At 34.0% G+C, this 21,491-nt stretch overlaps 3 protein-coding genes across 4 annotated transcripts; 1 reads left to right on the top strand and 2 right to left on the bottom strand.

Moving 5' to 3' along the window:
• Nucleotides 1-1,335: 1,335 nt before the first annotated feature.
• Hrs (Hepatocyte growth factor regulated tyrosine kinase substrate) lies at nucleotides 1,336-16,613 on the bottom strand. Of its 2 annotated transcripts, XM_088272322.1 has the most exons (13): nucleotides 16,488-16,613; nucleotides 16,301-16,385; nucleotides 15,993-16,096; nucleotides 12,210-12,370; nucleotides 6,899-7,014; nucleotides 6,333-6,453; nucleotides 5,998-6,123; nucleotides 5,626-5,785; nucleotides 4,728-4,876; nucleotides 3,920-4,062; nucleotides 3,351-3,477; nucleotides 3,071-3,268; nucleotides 1,336-2,962 (listed from the first exon to the last, which is right to left on the bottom strand). In XM_088272322.1, the coding sequence occupies exons 1-13, from the start codon at nucleotides 16,522-16,524 to the stop codon at nucleotides 1,832-1,834; spliced, it is 2,658 nt and encodes an 885-aa protein (XP_088128448.1). In that variant the 5' UTR covers nucleotides 16,525-16,613; the 3' UTR covers nucleotides 1,336-1,831. The 2 variants fall into 2 exon arrangements, with proteins under 2 accessions (XP_088128448.1, XP_088128449.1); XM_088272323.1 differs by lacking the exons at nucleotides 6,899-7,014; nucleotides 12,210-12,370; nucleotides 15,993-16,096; nucleotides 16,301-16,385; nucleotides 16,488-16,613 and adding an exon at nucleotides 6,635-6,773.
• LOC148302002 (uncharacterized) lies at nucleotides 8,520-11,370 on the top strand. The gene has a single exon (XM_088272331.1). The coding sequence runs from the start codon at nucleotides 8,709-8,711 to the stop codon at nucleotides 10,431-10,433; it is 1,725 nt and encodes a 574-aa protein (XP_088128457.1). The 5' UTR covers nucleotides 8,520-8,708; the 3' UTR covers nucleotides 10,434-11,370.
• Nucleotides 16,614-17,137: 524 nt separating the features above from the next.
• LOC148302000 (ATP-sensitive inward rectifier potassium channel 11-like) lies at nucleotides 17,138-19,785 on the bottom strand. The gene is made up of 3 exons (XM_088272349.1): nucleotides 19,589-19,785; nucleotides 18,031-19,088; nucleotides 17,138-17,518 (listed from the first exon to the last, which is right to left on the bottom strand). Exons 1-3 carry the CDS (start codon nucleotides 19,687-19,689, stop codon nucleotides 17,433-17,435), a joined length of 1,245 nt encoding a protein of 414 aa, XP_088128475.1. The 5' UTR covers nucleotides 19,690-19,785; the 3' UTR covers nucleotides 17,138-17,432.
• Between the last annotated feature and the right edge of the window lie 1,706 nt (nucleotides 19,786-21,491).

The following is a 21,491-nucleotide window of genomic DNA, read 5'->3' as shown; positions in this document are numbered from 1 at the left end:
CCATATGAATAAAAAAAATATTTCGCATTTTGAGCGTGTCCAAGTAATAGGTACTTGTTCACAAATCTCGGAGTTATTTTTATATCGATGAAGAAGAATATGGAAGTCTGAGTATTTATAGGGCTTATGACCTGTCATAGGCTGCTTAAGTGATAACTTTATACACATGCAACATTCTATCTATGATTGACAACCATAATACATTCTCAAATTTTTGAAAAACTCCTGGGTTCGGATCTTTTATACAAATACATTAACATTTTATCATCCTATGCACAATTTAGTGGGGATAGGGGTTAGAAGGCGAAGAGTAAAAAAAGACCAATCGGACCTAATACCAATTGACAGAAAATAAACATGGCTACAAATAAAAAGATCAGTAAGAGTCGTACGGTGAAAAATGAAGAATTCAATTTACAACGAAACTTTTGTTTTGGAGATATTATAACTTTGCCATCCAAAATATTGTATATAAAATCCCTGGTGTAGTATTCCTTGAAAAGGGAAAAAAACAGGACATAGCATGCGGCACAACTACTTTATCACTAGAATAATAGAAGGGATAAAGGAAGAGGAAGACCAAGAAGGTATGTGGAGCAGTTAAATGGATGGCAGGCATGAAGTGTATAAAAAAAACTGCTTTCGAACAAAGGGGCTGCACAGACAAAAGCTAAGCTCTTGTCTGTGCAGCACATTGTGTTTTCAGGATCCTACTCTTATTACCATTGCGTTTTCAGGATCCTACCGTGGATCATAATTTATACTCAAAGACAAGAAGAAAATAACAAATCAGATGCAAAATTTTATTTACTTGACAAGCAATACATACATTCTAATTACATATATAATTTTTTATAATATAATAATGAAATGAGTGGTTAATGTTTTCATACAGTAAAATCACATATATTGTACATAACTGTTATTTTGAATTATTTTATGTGAAAAACATTACATACAAAAAGATATTGAAATATGAGAAACAAAAAAAATAATTAATACATAAACTTTTACTGGGCTGTTTTGAGTTTAAATCTGGAATGAATGAATGAAGCGAAGCTTGGAATCAATAGAAAATGGCATTTCTTACATTTTGTTGAGGAGAGCACCAATAACTGACTTGAAAGAATAATCCAAACTTAATTTTTGTTAAGACTGTTATAATACTAAAAAATTAAATTACATTTTCTAAAAATCAACAAAAGTAAAAGTAAATTGTGAAATAATTTAGTTTCTAAATGGTTCAAATATTGTCAAACTTTTATTGAATAGTTTTGTGAACACAGTCCTGTAAAATAATGTATTTATAATAGAAACAATAATAAATATTTAATGTACAAGAAGCAGAAATATTCTTTATTAATACATATAGTCTGAACAAATAATAATATAAACTCCAGCTTTTTTTCCTATAAAGCCTGTAAATTATTTTCTGTCACTGATAGATTAGCGAATTACCTAATTTTTTCAACACAGAGAAATAAAAACAAAGTGAAGCAATGACAAATTGATTTAAAACTAGAAAATAACAATGTTAGGTACATTGATTTGTCAGTAATAAAAATGACACTATATTAAAAATAATAAGAAAAAAAACAGCTCATATTTACAATATGAGAAAAATATTTTTAAATATGATTGAATCATCAAATGGTGGAGATTACAATAAAATAAAAATATATAAAACAAGAAAATCTTCTAAAGAATTCTAATTATACTACCCCTTTTTTAAATGGATACTGAAAACTGTACATATTTATTAGTTGTGCACTATCTTATTACTGCCTTCAATAGGAGGATTTCTATTCGAAAAACATTCCATATGAAGGTTTTAATCAAAGCTGATGAGTTCACCGGTTGTGTTTTCTTGAATCACTGGCTTATGCTGCAAAGGGGAGCCCTGGGAATTTTGGGGACCAACTATGGATATTGGAGGGGCCTGCCCGCCAACATTATTGTTGGGTGGTGTCGACGTTGGGGACAGATTGCCTAGCTTCACATCTCCCCCTGTAGTATTAGGAATCTGATTACCTTGAGTCATGGGCGGTTGGTGTTGGATCTGATTCATTCCCTGAGGATGACCCATCATTTGGTTGGGACCCATGTGTGGCATAGACTGCTGTTGATGTCCCGGAGGCATATTTTGATTCAGAGGCTGTCCCATTTGGCTATTCAGTTGTTGAGGCACTTGTCCCATCTGCGACACATGTCCCGGGGGTGGAAAGTTCTGAGGTCTCGGTTGTCCCATTTGTTGACCCAACTGGGGAGGAATTTGTCCCATTTGATGGTGTGGTTGATTCATCTGCTGTCCTTGCTGATTAAGTTGGGGTACTTGCCCATGCTGGGGAGGCATCTGACCATGCTGCGGAAGTTGCTGTTGATTCATCTGAGGTTGTTGGGGCATCTGTCCCCCCTGCGAGCCGACCATTTGACCCGGTTGCATCTGCTGTGATCCTTGAAGCGGTATTTGCGAACCTTGAGTTCCCTGCATTCCCATTTGGTTTTGTTGATTTAACTGCGGCTGTTGGTGAGGTAGTTGGGGCCCTTGCGATCCGTGTTGAGTTATAGGTATGCCCATTTGAGGGCCTTGAGGCATGGAGGGTATTTGTTGTCCTAGCATTGGGTTAGATGGAGGCATACCTCCCATTGGCTGTCCCGGTTGTCCCGGCTGACCCATGGGCTGTTGGTTCATGGACATGTTGATAGAAGGTCCCAACTGTTGCCCTTGTAGATGTTGAGGCATTCCTTGCGGAGTGGGTTGGCGTATCATGCCAGGCTGGTCAGGGCGGTGCATGGGAGGCATCATGGGGTATCCCTGGTTGTACTGCGGAGCTGGATAAGGTTGCTGCGCATTATGGAACTGGTGTACCGGGCTTCCCTGCATATAGTACGCCCCGGAGCCACCCATCATATATTGATGTTTTTGTTGCTCTTGACGCATCTGCATCTCTCTTTCTTGTTCCTAAAATTAAACAAAATATAAAATCAAAAATTTGAAATAACCAACATGTTTTACATAAATATAAAAAATACATTTTAGTATCTCTATTCTCAACAGATTGTTCAGTACCTGAACACGCTGAAGTGCCAATTGCCTTTGGTATTGCAGATACTCCTGCTTCTTCTTCCGCATGATATCGAGCTTGTGTGCCATCTGCAGCTGTCTCTGTCGCTCTGCCTGTTCAGCAGCTCTCCTCATGCGCTCGGCATGTTCTTCCCTCAGTACATCGAGAGCTGCGCGAGAGTCCTTCACTTGGGTCAACTTATCCTGATAAAATATTACAAATTAATAAAAAGAAATAACCAAAAATCTAAATTACATTTTGGTACCTAAATCTGAGTTTACAAACCTGTAACCCTTCGTAGTGAACTCTGCTATCATCTTGCTGTTGAATATAGCGCAATAGACGTGAATGCATCGTTGTAATGTTCATAAAAAGAGTTTGAACGGAGCTGTCATTAGCAATGGACCGGCCTCTGTAACAAAAGGAAAGATGAATGCATATTTTTAATTAATTAATTAATTTACAAACTTGGTAAAATTTACTGTAATTACATAACACCATTTGCATAAACATAATAATAAAGGGTGTCATAAATTTTTAAATATAGTTAAGACAAATGACGTCTACAATATCACAAAAAGAAAAGTTTTTGACAATCTATTCAATGAATTTCCAAGCCAGGACAGATTTACACCACAGATGTCCAGACCTCATCTTGAGATTGCATTACAGCATAAACTAGACACAGCTACATTTTGCGTTATGTTGATAAACAAACCGCAAATTACGATTTCTTCTAGAGTCCACAGATTGGAATAAAGTATTTGATTTATTATAGTAAAGGAACATCAGTGAGACTACATAATAATTATTATTATCTCTGTACAGTAAATTTACATAAGATAATGACTAACCTGGAAGAGTTGCTCTTCATTCTGTTAACAAAAATCTCAACTTGACTTTTAAGAGCCGTAATAAAATCTTCCATTTCCGGATCTGTAGATCCATTCTCCAACTTCATGGAAGCAATTTTGGTGGCCAACATGTCATTCAGGCCCTAAAATGTAAATTAATAAAATATATGAATACACAACATGTATGTTATTTATTGTTTCTGCATTCACTTTGTGGTAAGACATGATTAAATTATAAATGAAACACCTAATTTTATCATTAGAGTATTATATCATTATGACTAGTTAAGGTAAGCTACAGATGTTACCATGTATGGATTTGAATATAAACTCAGTTTATATTCAAACTCGTAGATAAAAGCATCTGTAGCTTCCGAAAATAGTCATAACAATATAACACTCATGTGGTAAAAAATAAGTGTTCTATTTATAACATAAATCAGGGGTTCCCAACCTTTTTGTACTATACAGCACATTCTAAAATATCGATAGGGTGGCGGGCACCACCTATTTTTAATCCCTGCTAGATAAGTTACGACAAGTACTATCGGCAAAGGAACCACTCATACATACAATATCGCAAACATATGACCATATTTAATAAACTTAGGTACTCAAAAAAATTTAAACTCTAACAAATAAATAAAAATGATTCATGTGGGAATTCAAATGGGAATCTCCGACATAAAATGTATGTTATTTTTTCACAAACATCAAAGGTAAGACACTTTCTTTTCACTTCATGGGCAAGGTATTGTAAATGAATAATGCTTTTTAAAATTTTTATAAATGTTATAAAGAATATTACCGTAGAAACAGGAGGATGGGGTCCGGGTGAGGGGGTGGGTGCGGAAGGGGGTTCCTGGAGAGAGGAAGGCCCCTGCACGCGCTGCTCCCAGAAGGTCCTGTCCAGATAGCGGGACAACTCCGCCGGGGGGGCTGATCCCGGGGGGCTGCCTGTAAATGCAAGCTTTTAGAATGATTGTTGATAAAATGTTACCCTGTCACTGTAAAAGTACATTTGCTTTGGACCCTACAATCAAAAAGTAAAATACAATTAAAATTCAAACATTTAAAAATAAAAAACGACTTTGCATTGGGTGTTCACGGACATATGTAAGCACTACGGCAATTTGATTAACAATATTTAACCCCTCATCCTCACCCGATGGTGCAGGGCACTGCATATAAATATCATATAAATGCAATGTTATCCTGATTGTAAACGCATGAAAGAAGGGTGATCAGCCCTCCGCTTCAGGTACCAGTCCAGGGTAATATTAAATAAATATCTCTCTTAAAATCTCTATATTTATTTAATATTACCCTGAACCAATATTTATTTGACCCTACCTGGAAATCGAACCCGGGACCTCCAGAATGGTAGCCGAGCGTGCTGACCATTACAGTACGGAGGCAGACAACAAGAAAAGATTTAAACAATCTGTGATTGTGCAGATTTACACCAAACCTCATCTAAAGTTTACATTACAGCGTTAACTAGATTAACAATAAAGTAATAAATAATATAATTTTTTGACATCTCAACATAGATGAAGAAGAATATGGAAGTCTGGGCATTCAGACTTTCATATTTTTCTTCATCTATGTATGTTGAGATGTAAATGAAAAATAACTGCTATAATCCAGATTTGTGAACAAGTATTTGGACATACTCAAAATGTTGTAAATAAATAATAGCTTACTGTGAGCTTGAAGGTGTGCAGCCGGTGAGGCTGATTGTATTGTGGGAGCGGGCCCCCGCTGTCTCTCCTTCTCCTTCTGTTCCGCCTCGGATTGACTCAGCGCCAGAGCCAACTGAAGTTCTTCTTCTTCTTGTAATTCCGCAGCGGTCTTCTGGGGAGGCTACAAAAATACAATGTCCAATCAACCAAGCTAGTAAAAAGAAACACTTCCAATGTGAATTGGCTGCTATGATTATATGGTTGAAGCCCGTTAGATTTTATTATATTTCCATAAGGTTTTGGTAAATCTCAAGTGTACACTAAGAATTCATCATTAATGTCAAATTTAAAACCATTCAAGACATATGTGATTGCATGAGGCTGATTACAAACCTGTGATTGTGCAGTAAGGGCGCTGCTAGCATAATCTGCTGGACTTTCTGTAGCTTCAGATTTGGCTGGAGTACCTGGACCAGGGGGGCGACTTACTTGGTCATAGCACGCATCACAGACGCGAACCTAACAAATGAAATTTATTTTTGAATAAACAAGATCACTTTTATTAGATTGATAAGTAAATTATTATATTTTGATTTTGGTTTTTCATTATTTTGTTGGTGTGGCACACATTTGACAAGGCTTTTAGATTTTTTTTACCTGTTTTAAGTGGTCCTGCAACGGTTGTTATGTGACAAAAAAATCATTATAAAAATAGGCATTAAACTCACCTCCTTCTCAATTCCAAATTTGGGAAGAGTGGTAGTTTTAGCGCTACACTGTTGACAAAACACTTGACCACACGCACGGCAGTGATGCTTCCTCTGCATGAGCGAGAAAAGCACACGGCACCTAGAAAAAATATTATAAGAATGTTAAATAAAATGTACTCATGGTATTTATATGGCACATGAAAACCTATATTATTACTTTTATAGAAATCTCCTTTGATAGGTGAGATGATCCATCTGCCAGGAATTTTATATATTTTTAAAAAAAATTATGCACTATAAATTTTATTATAACACAGTACCTGTGATTTCTTTATATTCAGAAATGTAGAATTTGCTTAGTTAGAAAATGAAACATATAATTCTGAGTAAACAGACATCATGACAGTACTTATTTTGGATCACAGTGCCAAGTGTCCTTTTTGTTTACATTAATTTGGACATACATATATGCGACTAGTATATCATTCATTTTACTAATTGTTCCATTTTCTATTGGATTTAAATAAAAACATATTCCTTATTTAAGTACCAAACACAAAAATAAGAAAATAAAATTAGATTACCTGTGACAAACATCTCCATCGGACCACTCAGGAGCACTATCAGCCGAGAACATGGCGTCGGATTCTTTTAGTACGGGGAATTTATATCCTTCAGCCTTCATAATATTTACAGTATCCTGTAAAAAGGATAAATTTAAACATCTGTTATTTTATTTAAAATAAAATATTTTATTATATTTTATTTGATATTTGCTGTTTTTTAAGTCCGAATTATTTCAAAATAAAGCGACAAAAAATAATTCTAATTATAATCTATCTGTAACATATAATTTGCATTTTTGATTTTAATACACAGTCAGACTTCATTAATAAAGAAGGAATGCAATTTTCACATTTTTTATACAAATAATGATTAAAATTACCCTTATAAATGGTCCTGTCATTTTACTGATGAAAATTGTAATGAAAACTGCACAAAAATACTACTGTTAAAAACAGTTCGGCTGTCCAAACTTAAAACACAGTAAGGGACATTATTTTTGAAATACGTTTTTTTTCATTTTTGGACTGACTAGACGTATCCCCATAGCCTACTGAAGATTTTTTTTTTAAAATACAGCTAAATCCCAAGATAGCAATTCTAAAAAACGCAGTAAGTACACGTTGGTAATCAAAAGTCTACTAAAATACAATTTTAAAACAAAGTAAGTCACATCGCCAAATTCAAAACGTAGTAAGGGCTGTCCCTTACTGTGTTTTAAAATTGTTAGTGTGACTTACTGCGTTTTAAAATTGTCAAATCAGAACAAAACGTTCCCGGTCGACAGACATCCAGTTAGTGCGTGTCGAGTTGCACGTGCATCCACATCGTTTCCTTTAGCTTAAAGTAATTATAATCGAAATAATATGGAGAGAGGACAGTTTTATCGATCCGAGTTAATATTTGGTGCATTCAATGACAAGGACAATGACAAGTAAGTACTATAAATTGCTTTGTTTGGTTTTATAGAAAAATAATGTACTTATAGGGTGTCCGGTGGCAGAATTAGGATTTAAAATTCTAATAAAAAATAAACTGCAAAGGATAAACATTTATTTCTATCACAAAGAAGAGAAGTGCGGATTTTATTTCTACCCCTACATCTGTAAAAACCGACCCCGCGACCATCTCTGCACTAAAAAATAATATCGTTCGCGAAATTAATGCCATCCCGACTTCACTTCTCTATCGAGTGGCGTGGAATACTGAGGCCAGATTCCAAGAGTGTGTCCGACGTGACGGTCTACATTTAGACAAAATAATGTTTGAGAAATAAAATCCGCACTTCTCTTCTAGTAATAGTTATTGAAATAAATGTTTATCCTTTGCAGTTTATTTTTTATTATGTTTTAAATCCTAATTCTGATACTAGACATACTTCACTGGGTCACTTACCTCAACCCAGTTTAAAAATCATGTGCTTTTTTCTAACAATGGTTAAGGGTTGATATGGCTTTGCTTGATACTAACAATCTTTTCAGGTTAAATCCCAAAAAACACCCATCAACCTCATCGCCTGGTGTCCAAAATGGTGTACGTCTATCTGCCAGTAGTACAATCTACGATGAATCGTTTGATATAATGCAAACCTTTCCAGATTTAGTAGGGTCAGATAAACCAAGTAGAGTTTATATTGCGAGATATCCTGATTCAGTCATATTCACAGACCGAGAACAAGCAGACCTCTTTGTAAATGATCAAATTAATAATGCATTGGAAAAGACAACAACTACTCTCATAGCTAAATATCCTGGGCCTATATATCTCAACATAGAATCGGCTGATAGTAACTACTCTCCTTCTAACTATGACATTAACCTTGAAGTTGATATGGATAACCTGGCACGGGAGGTCGCAAGTGACAAAATAAGTCAGAGGAAGATTAAAAATCCATTCGCAGAAGAGACATGTGGTGGAAAATGTAAAAGGGATTGCGGACTATTTTCGATAGAAGAACGAAGATTAATTTGGAATGAATACTGGAGCATGCCATACACACAACGACGAAATTTCTTAAACAAGTGCACAAAAATACAACAAATAGAAAGAAGAAAAGCAATTTACTCAAACCTTGATCCAAAATTTCGCAAAAATGAAAGTAGGCTCTTTATTTTGCAAAAAAACAATGAAGACAAAAATGTATGCCGATCATTTTTCTTAAAGACTTTAGGCCATAGGTCTGATTCAGCGATCACGGCTTTAAGCAGAGCCATTAAACGCAAAGGATTATATGGGGTAGTTACAGAAAATAGAGGCGGAAAAAAGAAGAAAATTGATAGAAATCTCATGAGATCACACATTCTGAGCTATGAACCTACTGTAAGCCATTATAGAAGGAGCAACGCCCCTCTTGTAAGATATTTACCAAGAACGTTGACTATAGCAATGATGTATAGGGACTTTAAAATCGTGCACCCAGCAGAGCCCGGTTCCGCTGAGTTGTATAGAACAACAGTCATAGATATGAACATATCACTAAAGTTTCCACGAGGAGATAGATGTTGTGATTGCACACAATATGAGGAACAAACTAAAAAATACATCGAAAAAGAAACAGTTGTGCCTGATAGTATCCAAGTGGACTATTTAAACCATAAAACTAAGGCTGATAAAGCTATTAAAGAGTATCGAGAAGATGCATCAAAGGGCAACACGAATAGTGTTCGTTATTATTCCATGGATCTACAAAAAGTAATGATATTGCCAGATATGCCAAAAGTCAAAGACGCGTTCTTTTTAAGCAGGCTCGTAGCTTTCAATTTGACCTTCGCACCATTACTGAAAAAAAATAATTTTAATAGTTGCTGTGTATTGTGGCACGAAGCTTTTGCTGGAAGAGATGGTAACAACATTGTTGACGCAGTTACCGCTTTCATCGAAAAAGAAAGAGATGTGCAGCATTTGACGTTATGGTGTGATAACTGCACAAGCCAAAACAAAAACTGGATAATTTACACAGCACTTGCAACAATTGTCAATGCTGCGTTTACTAATGTCAGCAGCATAACAATAAAATACCTGACAAAAGGGCACACGCATATGTCAGCTGATGGAGTACATGGAAATATCGAATCACAGATAAAGCGACAAGATGCTATTTATGATTTTGAAGATTTTAAAAATGTAATATTAAAATGCAGGAAGAATATTGAAGTCGTGGAGGTTCAAAAGTCTTATAAGTGGACCAAAAAGAAACGCACACCGAGACGCACTCAAAAAGAAGGAGCAGCTGCTGATCCTTTAAATAATTTCCTTCTGAGTTCACTGGTCGAAGTGAAGTTTACCAGTGGGAGTAGGAATATGCTCTATAAGTATGACTTAGATGAGCCTTATCAAGAACTGGATTTTCTTATGAAGAAACATAATGCCCGAGTACTACCGATGGTGACTAACACTCCAAGAGGAGTCAAAGAAAGTAAAAAGGAAGGCATTGTAACCAAATTACTGCCACTTATGCCAAACAGCAGAAGAAATTTTTGGCTTCAACTGCCAACAAGCGATAATGCCCAAGACTTGGCCACTAGTGGACAAATCGTGATTGAAAATGATAACTAGAATTTTTTTTTTTTTACCTAACGTCCAAGTGACTCTGAAATCTAGCTACGGCTTATGCAACACCGTTTATCATGTCCCTACTCAGGCTTCAACTTTAAAAGTTTCATAGCCTATGCCTACTTGTGAGTGGATTTACTCTTTATGTTTAAAGTTACTATAATTTCATGTAATTCATGAGTGAAAATTCTAGGCAAAAACACTCGCTGATGATAACTAGAAAATATACAATTAACGCCACCTTCTAAAATTATGTACCTACTTATAAAATGTTTATATAATTTAATAATGGGCAAGTATGGTCAACTAGGAAAAACGCGTCTATGGCGACTAATGCGTCTTTTTGAACATAATATATTATCTATTAGTTCACATTTAGATTCAATTCGAAAACTGTTCATCTACAATAATGCAGATTAAACAGTTTTAGGATAAGTTCGAAAAGACGCATTAGCCTCATAGACGCATTTACCCCAGTTGACCCTCCTTGATTTTTTTTATCAATACCTATGTTGTTTGTATCGGATTAATAATAAAAGTCTAAATAAAACTACATTTTCACTAAATCGTGGTTTCATTCACATGCCCCTTACTAGGTTTATGAAAGTGTTATTTTGGTTACTACGCTTTAGAAATACCAGTTCAAAACACAGTAAGGTACCTTACTACGTTTTGAAATTGTAAAATAACCCTATTTCAACCGAACAAAACAAACTTGACTGCAGTAATCGCTGCCTTACGTTCAATTATAATGATTTAAGAATATAAACTATTAAATATTAAAGCTAATGATATCCCGCATATTTTGAGCTAACTTTCTTTTAGCTCACTCTAATAGTTTTCTTAGGGCACGCTCTTAAAGTAATGAACACGTTTTTTGGCTCTCCTGAACAATTTGTCTCGTGTCCCTTACTGTGTTTTGAATTTGGACAGCCGAGTTGCTCTTGTGTATGACTGGTTATTAACAACTAAATGTTCTCATGAACTGTGAGAGGTGTACTGTGTTAGAATAATTAAATTAATGGGAAAAATCAATAGGAAAACTCTAACTCAATCACAAAACAGGCACAGAGAAGCCATAGAAATACAGAAAATCAGTTGAAAGGCGAGTTTCTCATTTTATAATAATACATTTTCAAGTATTATTTAATACAAAAATAAATTGTTTTTACAAGTAAGGAGAAATAAGTGATACTTATATACTCCATAAACTAATAACCTCTCTTTTCCCCTTATCCACACCCATTGGTACACAAGGTATGGCATTGGCTTGATGAAGTATTATCATGATCATTATTCACATAACGGCAGAGTAATCAGTCTTGCGCAATAGATAACATTATGATAAGTATTTTCTTCATAGTAATATTTATTAAGTATTACCCCTGACTGATACATGAAGTATATTACTGATCACCTTGCCTCCATAAATTCAACATTCAAGTTAATACTGCGTCTATTTTCATCTGATGCACACTCCTTTGCACCACCAGGCTTGGCCAAGTATCAAAAGAAGAACTAACTATGGAGGCAGTCATAAGGTCATTTTAATTTTAATATTACTAGAAAGTGTGTTTTCATTATTTATTATTAAAAGACTATCTTTTTATTAGTAATTTTAATCATCATATTATTAAAAGACTGTAAACTTTGAACCTATTTAAAAATATGAAATGTTAGAGAATATATTTTAATATTTATAATCCATTTCTTTACTAAAATATTACTATATTATGCCTACAGCGTAAATTAAATTAATTAGTAAAATAATATACTAACCTGTACAGCTCTATACTTGGTATTGTTTCTAAAAGCAAAAGCCCAGGCTTGAATGAGCTCCAATGTCTTAACCCGCACAATCTCATGTTGAGACGATTTCACCAGCTCACGAAACATCTCACAATTTGTCTTGGAAGTAATCTCATCGTGAACACCAGATCCTAAATTTTTTAAAGTACCAATTTTACATTATGTACAAAATGATAAAATCACACAACTAGAATAATATAACAAATATGAAATGTATCGAGATTCTCCTATTTGTATTTACCCATCCGCATATCAGTTTATTTTCAAAACATGTATATAAAGGCACTAATTGAATGTATCCCCGCAAGTAAGAAAGTTGCCCTGCCCGAAGGGGAGGTGATATGGGTTTTCAAACATGGAGGCGCTAATATTTTGCACCTGATAAAACGAGAACAAACATAGAAATAATCTTTAATGCAGAAAAAGGTACCGCGCACTAAACATTTGATGTTTAGTGCGCGGTCCAACAGCCGACCAATGACACCGCGAGCGTGGCTGCGGCGTCAACGGCGTTCAAATTCAACCGAGTTATAAAAATAAACTATCTCATGAAATTATAGCTTTTACTGTTATACCAATAAATATGGTACACATAACTATTATGCACGTATTTTATCGTGTATCTAGATCAGAAATGTGATAAATTAACATGAAAAAATAACTCATCAAAACATTACTCCTGGGATGTAAAGTTTTGATTTCTCACTGATTTTAGTTGATATTTCAATCAAAAGGATAATTCTATCCTTACAGGGACATCTTTGGTCAAGTGTCGTCAATAAATTTGTATTAAAATTATAAGAAATAATGCATTATACAAAGCTTTCTTTACTGATTTGTAGATATCACACGAAAGTATCTTTATAATATGAACTACAACGAATGGGGGCGTGGCTTAAACGGCGGCTGATTTGCAAATGTAAAATGATACCTACCGCCAACGGTTGGCGGCTGATAGGCCGATGGGTTAACTCATCTATTGCTATCACTAAACATTCATTGGTTATTTGATATTAACTAGAATGGGGAATTCTCCCCATTCTAGTGGGATATATTCATATCATAACATACTGTTACGATCTAGACAGGCACCGTGGCGTAGTTGGGTAGTCGCTCGACTGCGAAACTGGCATTGCGGTTTCAATTCCCGCCAATTGGAAAATTAATTCAAGAAATATTTGGGGCTTACAATAAATGTTGATAAAACCCATGTGTTGTGCAACAGCTCATGCCTAGATGCCCAACAACCCTTGATGTTTCAAGTACTTGGGAGTGTACGCGACTGAAAATGGCAGCCTTCAAAAGGAACTGGGAGTGCGATTAGAACTCGCAGGGTCCGCATTTAACAGAATGAAGGCTGTCTGGAGATCGGATTTATACTCGGTGAAGACCAAATGCCGCCTATACAATGCCTGCATTCCTCCTGTTCTCTTATACGGCTGTGAAACATGGCACCTTACAAGGGCCCAGAGCAGCCGTGTACTAAGCTTTGAGAATAGGTGTTTGCGGAGAATTTTAGGCGTGCGGTGGTTTGACTTTGTGAGGAATGAAGAGATAAGGCGTAGGACGCAGCAAATCTTGGTCACAACTGTCGTCAAGAAAAGGCGTTTCAGTTGGCTTGGCCATGTACTCCGCATGCCTCCTGAGAGCCTTAATCAAGCTTGCTTCTTTTACAAGGCATCAAGTTCGCGCTGCCCAGGACGACCACTGCTGACAATTCGTCGGCAGTTCTCGTCAGAACTTCGGGACGCGGATCTGACTTGGGAGGATGCAAGGGAGCTGGCAGCCGACAGAAAAGCCTGGAGACAGTTATGGAGCGGATATGGTTTATTATTCCTAGCTATTTTACCTACAAACAAGCTTCTAAAATAAAGCCTTCGCGGATTATTTTATTTTTTTTAAATCTGTTGAATCCTAGTTAATAAAAAAAGGGTCAATGATACAAAAGATGGTAAAAATCAGAAGACTTCTTCTTTGTAAGTGTCATAGCAGTAATGACAATATCTATATGACAACAGTATTGACCAATATATATTATTCAAAAAATCATGTCTCCCAAAAATATACAAATATATAATTATGCCAGTTCTATTGAATTCATCATAATTGGAACATGTGTTTTATTTCTACTGGCAATGAACATTCTTAATGTTTCTATACAAATATTATGTAAATTAAATTAAGTATTGCTTATTTTAATTTAACTTAAGATCGCTTTAGAACTAAGTTAAAATAATCAATAATAAAATATTAACAGAATGCTTGTATGAATCAAAGGTTATATTTTAGGCATAAGGTCCAGTTTTAATGTGTACATTAAAAGTTGTTATCACATTTTACACATTCCATTATAAAATTGAAAAAAATATATTAATCGTCAAGTGTCTGTCTTAAATAAGTAATTTTGCAATTATTAAGCAAAATTTTTTTTTTCATAATAACTAGAAATGTAAAAAGAAATTAAAGTAAAAAGTAACCATTGTTAATGGACACAGACTCTCAATATTGATCTTTCATTTGTTTTATTTCATTGGTCTATTTTTTTGATAGGTTCTTATTAAAAATTGTGCTGATAAGTATATTAGTATATTACATTTTTGGAATTTCAAAGGTGATACTTATTTTTTAATCCTGGGCTCATAACCTGCCATTCGCGAGATTGGCTAATATATGTATGCATACATATTCAGTGTGGGTTCCCATAATAATAAATCACATTAAAAGCAAAAAGATTATTACAATCTGAGTAACCTATTCCAAGAAATTGAGTTTTTAATTTTGGATACTGCCAAATCATATACCGTAGAACAGGGCTACTTGACCTTTGATGTGTTACTTGAGCCCGGTACAAAAAAAAATAGATCTGTATTTGGTCTACAATAATGTACGTATCGACATGATTCATTGTTTCCCTGACAGGTGACACTTATTGTCACAATACATTCATTATTGTAGACCAAATACAGATTTAAATCTTTTTTTGTACTGGGCTCAAGTAACACATTCACACAGCATACACATTCATCCAGTGTCACAGCATGTGTGCCAACAGCTGTCAATATTTTAAACATGTTTCAACATAGGGTGTGTTTTCATTTTGTTTATTTAGTAATTTAAATTCCGCCCTGAGAGTGATGTCTGATATAAGAAAGACTTACTTTACTCTCAAAATTTGTAATAATTATTAAAACTTTATTTTTACTATGCAGATATTTATTTTATTATTACGGGGCTTGTCAGCAAATATCTTTTATATCTTTATTTATAAAGAACAATAATGAAACATACCACATAGAAGAGAGAAAATAACCAATTCTAAATGTACGGTTAGTTGTTTTGTTGTGTTGCATTCAATTAAACACACAGGAATAAAGGGACTAGCATTAGGTGGAATTAAAATATGAATAATTTATTTGAAATCTCATGATTATACCTACAGCTACGGTAAGGATCAGTTAAATGATCTCAAAATCATTGAAAAATCACTATTGCCATTCCTGATGACAAACCAAAGAAGAGAATACACATTAGATTACAATTATTTGGATTTTTTTTATGTACCTGATACATAATTTAATTGTTAAAAGTTAACATTAAGGTACAATGAAAGGATTTTTTTGACCATAATGTACAAAACACTTACTAAAAAAAGACAATAAATTACGTTAATGGCAAAAATCAAGATGCACTGAAAATATGAGGATGTCAAACCTTACAAGGTGGTTAAAGTTAAGAAAACAAAAGAATACAAACCACAATTTTTCACAATGCTTTCCAATACTAACAGTGCAAACATGGCTTGGTGGGGATTTGGGGAGCTCAGCTTCTTTTTAATGGCAGCTACGGCATATTTTGGACTGCAAATCAAAAATTATTTTATCCAATAAAAATGTAGCTGTATAAAATACACTTGATATATTTTATCGGTTTCACAACACAGATAAGGGGAGATGAATCATTCGTGACGAATCTGTTTGTATCACGGCAAATAATTAAAAACAAAGGTAAACCGCAATATTGTCGCTCTTAAGCGTTAATTAATATAATATTGACTAAATTACCTGCAGTCGTTTTGCCGTATCAAATCGCAAATTTGTATAATGGCTGGCCAGTCTGGATCAAGGCGTAAATTGCTTGTCGCCTTGTCTGGAATTTTATATCATGTTAAATCCACAGTTTATGGAGTAAATTACAAATATTAATTTGAACAACCACTGTCTGCCATATAAATCTGATTATTTAACTTACCTAGCAGTTTGTCGAAGTTAGTAGCAGTACGAAACATTTTTATTATTCAGTAAATCCAGTCTGACAGCGAACTGACAGCAGAAAATAAAATGAAATTCAACTTGCGAAAGTTGCCAGTGTAAAAAATATTTTTAGTATCTTCACATTGGTTACACTGGAGATGCAGCGGATATAGGCGGATCTAGAAATATATTTCTTTTTCTATATCAAATTCTAGATAGGTACTTAAAATTTTTAGAGTTTTTTAGATAATTTTTACTTTAGTGGTTTGATTTATTGTAAATATTTATAAGTAAGCCTCAGTACTCGGTTCATTGCAAATTGTTCCATTTTTTTATGTACTTGTTTTAAAGTTTTATTCCGTTATAAATATTTTCCACAAATTAAATATAACGTATATTTTTTTACTGTTCAAAATGTTATTTTTATCGTAACTATGTTAACATATTTATTATTTTTTTAAAAATACATGAAGTCAGATAGGTTAAAGTTAATGTTAAAATGTATTATATGTAGTTCTCAAACATTTAATTAAATAATAAAAATATTCGTATAAATATAATTTCAGTAAAAACAATAAAGCTAGACTTGGTATTCAAATTTTAAAGGAAAGAGGACCAAGATAAGTCATTAAAAAAATAACACAAAAATAATATTAGTACTCATAAGAATATATTTAATAAAATAAATCATTATCAACCAAAAACATATTTTTTATTATCACATCTCTCACATAATTTTATAAAATATTTAAATTTTCTTAACACAATTTCGATTTCCAAGTAAATACAAAAAAGAACAAAAAATAATTTTACGATAACGTAAATATTATAATATAAACCTCGAACCTGCGTAATTAGTACGTAGTCTATACATTAACAATCCATTTGATGTTCATATTTACATTAACACTAATTTAATCACAATTAATATTTCTAACACTTTTTAATCCGTAATGTCTGTTTCCCTTAGCTGTGTGATATCCACATTTGGGGTTGGGGTCCTTCGGGTGATTACAGATTCAGCAGTTTCTGGTATTAAAAATAGAAAAAAGTAAGCATGTATTAGTAATTAGTAAATCTTGAGGAATACTGCACCTTACAATAAGAAGTAAAATGAAATACTGCAGCAAAATACTGGTCAATAGTGCAATTATTAGATATTGTTTGCATTTTTAATTTTATGTAATATATTATAAAAAGAAAAGTATCCCAGCTGCTAAAAAATATTTGTCTTCTAACTCTTATCCGCACCCGATGTTGGTTAAAACCCAATATTAGCTTGATGCAGTATGTATTCTATTAACTAACAACAAAGGCAAATTAATCAGTCCGGTGCCAGATTCGGATATCATATAAAATTAATATTATTAAAAATAGAAATAAAACTTTGAATATCTTTCGAAAAATGGGAAACTAATAAAGCGGATTATTTACCACCATAACTTACTTAATTCCATCAAAGAAATAAACTATAGTCGAAACTAATGTTAATCACACTAGAATCTAACTAGTCACCGGTTGATAATATAAACAAAACTTACCACGAATACGGTTTTCTTCTTGGACCTTATAATAATCATCTATATCTTTAGCAGAACACAACGGCGTGTTGACATGAATAGTAGTTTCAAATTTAGAGTAATCGATTTGAAATCCTTGTTTCTTCTTATTGTATGAAAGAAGTTCCTCGAATCTGTGTCCCCATAGAATCTCGTTTGAAATATAACTCGTCCGGGCTTGAGTAGATTGTCCTGTTGATTCAACAGTCCCTTCCAAAATAACCACCACTTCAAATCTGTCATTTAGCATGTCATTAGCGGAATAATTGTAGAGAGGACTGTTGACATCGATTGTATGCACAACGATTTGTGGCCAGATTAGGAATAAATTCGAGTTGTAATCATCGGCTTTTACGTCAAGTATTCTTTGGTACTCCTCGAGACATTCCCCTTCTTTGGTCATAATTCCTTTGATCATCTGGACTCGGATCCCGACTCCTATAATGTGGGCCTTCCTCATATCGGAGACTCGGAACATGAGGCACAACTGTCCGTCTCTTTGGCAAATTACGGCATATTTGGAAAAGAGTAAGGTCTGTGATCTGTGTTTGGACCGAGTCATTTTAGCAAACACGATTCCAACCATAAATGCTTGCATCATAACTCCGAAAATGCTTTGAACACATACCATACTTATAGCCTCCGGGCATTCTTCATTGGGCAGACGAGAACCGTACCCGATAGTGTGTTGAGTCTCGATACTATAAAGGAAACATGACGTAAAATCTTTTATATTGGTTATGCAAGGAGTCCAGTTGTTGTCTGCCTGGTTCGCGGGAAGATGCGCAGGGTCCAAGTCTCCGTGGGTGAATGCTATTAGCCACCAAATGACGGCGAAGCTGAGCCAGGATATTATGAAGCTCAGAATGAAAATGATGAGTGTCCACCTCCACTGAGTATCCACCAGGGTGGTGAACACATCGTGAAGGAATCTTACTTTCCGTTTAGAGTTCCGAGCTGCGACCACGTTGCATTCTCCGTTTTTCTGTACCGCTCGCCGCCTTACCTTTCGCATTCCACCAAATCGAAATACACGATTTCTAAAACGAAATACAATTTTACAGTAATAGTACCTACAAAAATAAATTTGATAACTTTACCCTCGAGCTATGGAGTTTGATTAAACCGAGATGTGACTTCACTAGGATTTAAATATGAGAAACTAGAAATGAGTCTATGGCACTGGATGGGTACAAACAATCTGTGATTGATTTTTTCCAACTGTATTAAAGATTTTTTTTAATGCGAACATATGTATGAATATAGACTTAAATATTTATTAAACAAATAAATTTGTGTAGCCTGGATTTTCTCGTCCATCCCAATAAATCAACAATTTGCTACGGGAAAGTTTAAATTATCAATTATTTTTATCTACCGATCTCATTGACAGTCTTTTCCTAATACGAAATGAAAATATTCACACGTTAAATTTTGTGATATTTACATATTATTAACTATTATAATAATATTATTTACTTACTAATTTAAGATGTTTGTGATCCTATGTTAGTAACAAATATAATGATCAATGTGTTACCTTTTTTCATTAGGAAAATAAACTCCAGGTGTTAATGAGCCTTCCCATCCAGGTATAATACTTTGAGCGTCTTTTCTTCCAGGTGACTCTGGATATTCCATGTTAAAAGAAATAAAAGTACCTAATTTTCATGAACCGAAATATCAACAAACATAACTTGATTCTTTCAAAAATGATCGGCTTTATCGAAGCACCATTCTGCAGACTGGTCTGGGAAGAACTAAAGTGGAAGAGTAAAACACCTTTTATTATCTCGTACTTTTGGGTGCGCAAACAATTACTGGAGTCATACTGTTTGCGATTTTCATCAAATTTAATAGTCGAACTAATAAGTGTATCGTGAAAATTAAATAAACGAGTCAGGTGATAAAATGTTTTGCACAAGTACCTAATCTTATAAGTGATTGACGTCTGACAACACAAATATGATATTTCATCTAATAAACATATTCATACAAACAAACACGTGTATATGTAGTATACTACACTTATTATTGGTCGGTTAAGTGTATCACTATTGGTAGACATAGGTACCTCCTTTTACAAGCTAATTAACCTTAACTTGTTCGTTAGTTTGTTAGAGGTACGTTTCCGACATTCGATTAGAATTTTTAAAGACACACCTACCGGGGTTAGCTAACGATACAATATTTCTATGTCTCCGATATGACGCCAGATGAATATAATATTTAACGAAATAAATTGATATTACACCAAAACTCGCTTGGCCAATCGACAAAATTACGAAATATCCCACGAAAGTGCCTGCGCGCTACCCGCGATCGTAAATCAAGAAATCATCTAGTATATACATTGATGATATTTTATTATTTCCACTTAAGAGACAGTAAGTTGAAAAAAATCAAAAAATCAAATTTTTTTTTAGATAAATTATCAATATGTATTAATTTATATTTGTTCCTTGTACGAGTAAATACGTTGTTCTGTGCATTATCTGCAAAGTACACACGGGCCGCAGTACCATTGCAAGGCACAACTCAATTGTTGGTATTTAACAAGTACTTAAAACTTAAATTGAAAAAAAACCTTAACTCCCTGGTAAACTCGTCGGAATTCACAAAATGCAAGTATCTCTGTTAAGAAACAGGCTAAATAAAAAAAATCTATTATGAGTGTATTTGTTTTTTGTACCTTGAAATCTGAACCACTGTTTATGCAAATTTTCATGTACCTATACTTACTGAAATTCAATCACAAACAAATATAACGTTGTGGGTATAAGGTATTTTCATTGGTAATTATTTGTAAGGCTACTTCAATTTACTTGTTTATTATTTATTTTAAAATTTAAAAAAAAAAGACCTAGTACATAAATTGGAGGACGCTTCTATACATACTTGTACATAAAATTTATGCACCATATACATACGAGTACATATGTGTATGTACCCATACTTACTCACATATTATATTTATTAGAGACTATAGCACATGGAGTTCCGTTTTGTGGCCAGTTAAAATTTTATATATTTCTCTTAATACTTAAATTAATACTTTAATTAATCTGATATGAACACCAAATACTCATTTTAATATTAAAAGTATTTGAAAACAAAATTTAAAAATCAAGTTTTTTTTCATTGATATCTCAAAATATAAAGAAGTTTATTGAAATGGGAATATGGAACTGGTGTATATTGACAAGACTTACGACTTGTCACTGGCTGGTTTTGGTGATATTTTGATACACAGTGAAACATTTCCATTTTACCCTAGAATTGATAACCGTATTGCTCAAATTTCTAAAAGTTATAAAATATGTATTATTTTTTGACATCTCATCAAAGATGAAGAAGAATATGGAAGTCTGGGCATTTACGGGGCTTACGACCGTCATAGGCTGGTTTAAGTGATCACTTTACACACGTGTAACATTCATATT

Source organism: Brachycentrus maculatus, unplaced genomic scaffold (genome assembly GCF_059751285.1).
Source record: "Brachycentrus maculatus isolate JH-2025_06_01 unplaced genomic scaffold, ASM5975128v1 h1tg000494l, whole genome shotgun sequence".
NCBI classification, from domain to species: Eukaryota; Metazoa; Arthropoda; class Insecta; order Trichoptera; family Brachycentridae; genus Brachycentrus; species Brachycentrus maculatus.
This window is presented reverse-complemented; position numbering and strand designations above follow the sequence as displayed.

What these genes read in the sequence shown, in the direction of transcription:
- LOC148302002 (XM_088272331.1), top strand. Translation starts at nt 8,709, where the DNA reads ATGGATAACCTGGCACGGGAGGTCGCAAGTGACAAAATAAGTCAGAGG.
- Hrs (XM_088272322.1), bottom strand. Translation starts at nt 16,524, where the DNA reads ATGTTTCGTACTGCTACTAACTTCGACAAACTGCTAG. An exon ending in ATACGGCAAAACGACTGCAG is followed by an intron (nt 16,097 to 16,300) that starts GTAATTTAGTCA and finishes TTTGATTTGCAG; the next exon opens with TCCAAAATATGCCGTAGCTG. An exon ending in CCAAGTATAGAGCTGTACAG is followed by an intron (nt 7,015 to 12,209) that starts GTTAGTATATTA and finishes TCCTTTTTACAG; the next exon opens with GATACTGTAAATATTATGAA.
- LOC148302000 (XM_088272349.1), bottom strand. Translation starts at nt 19,689, where the DNA reads ATGGAATATCCAGAGTCACCTGGAAGAAAAGACGCTCAAAGTATTATA. An exon ending in TATTTTCCTAATGAAAAAAG is followed by an intron (nt 19,089 to 19,588) that starts GTAACACATTGA and finishes ATTTCGTTTTAG; the next exon opens with AAATCGTGTATTTCGATTTG. An exon ending in AGAAGAAAACCGTATTCGTG is followed by an intron (nt 17,519 to 18,030) that starts GTAAGTTTTGTT and finishes TTTTAATACCAG; the next exon opens with AAACTGCTGAATCTGTAATC.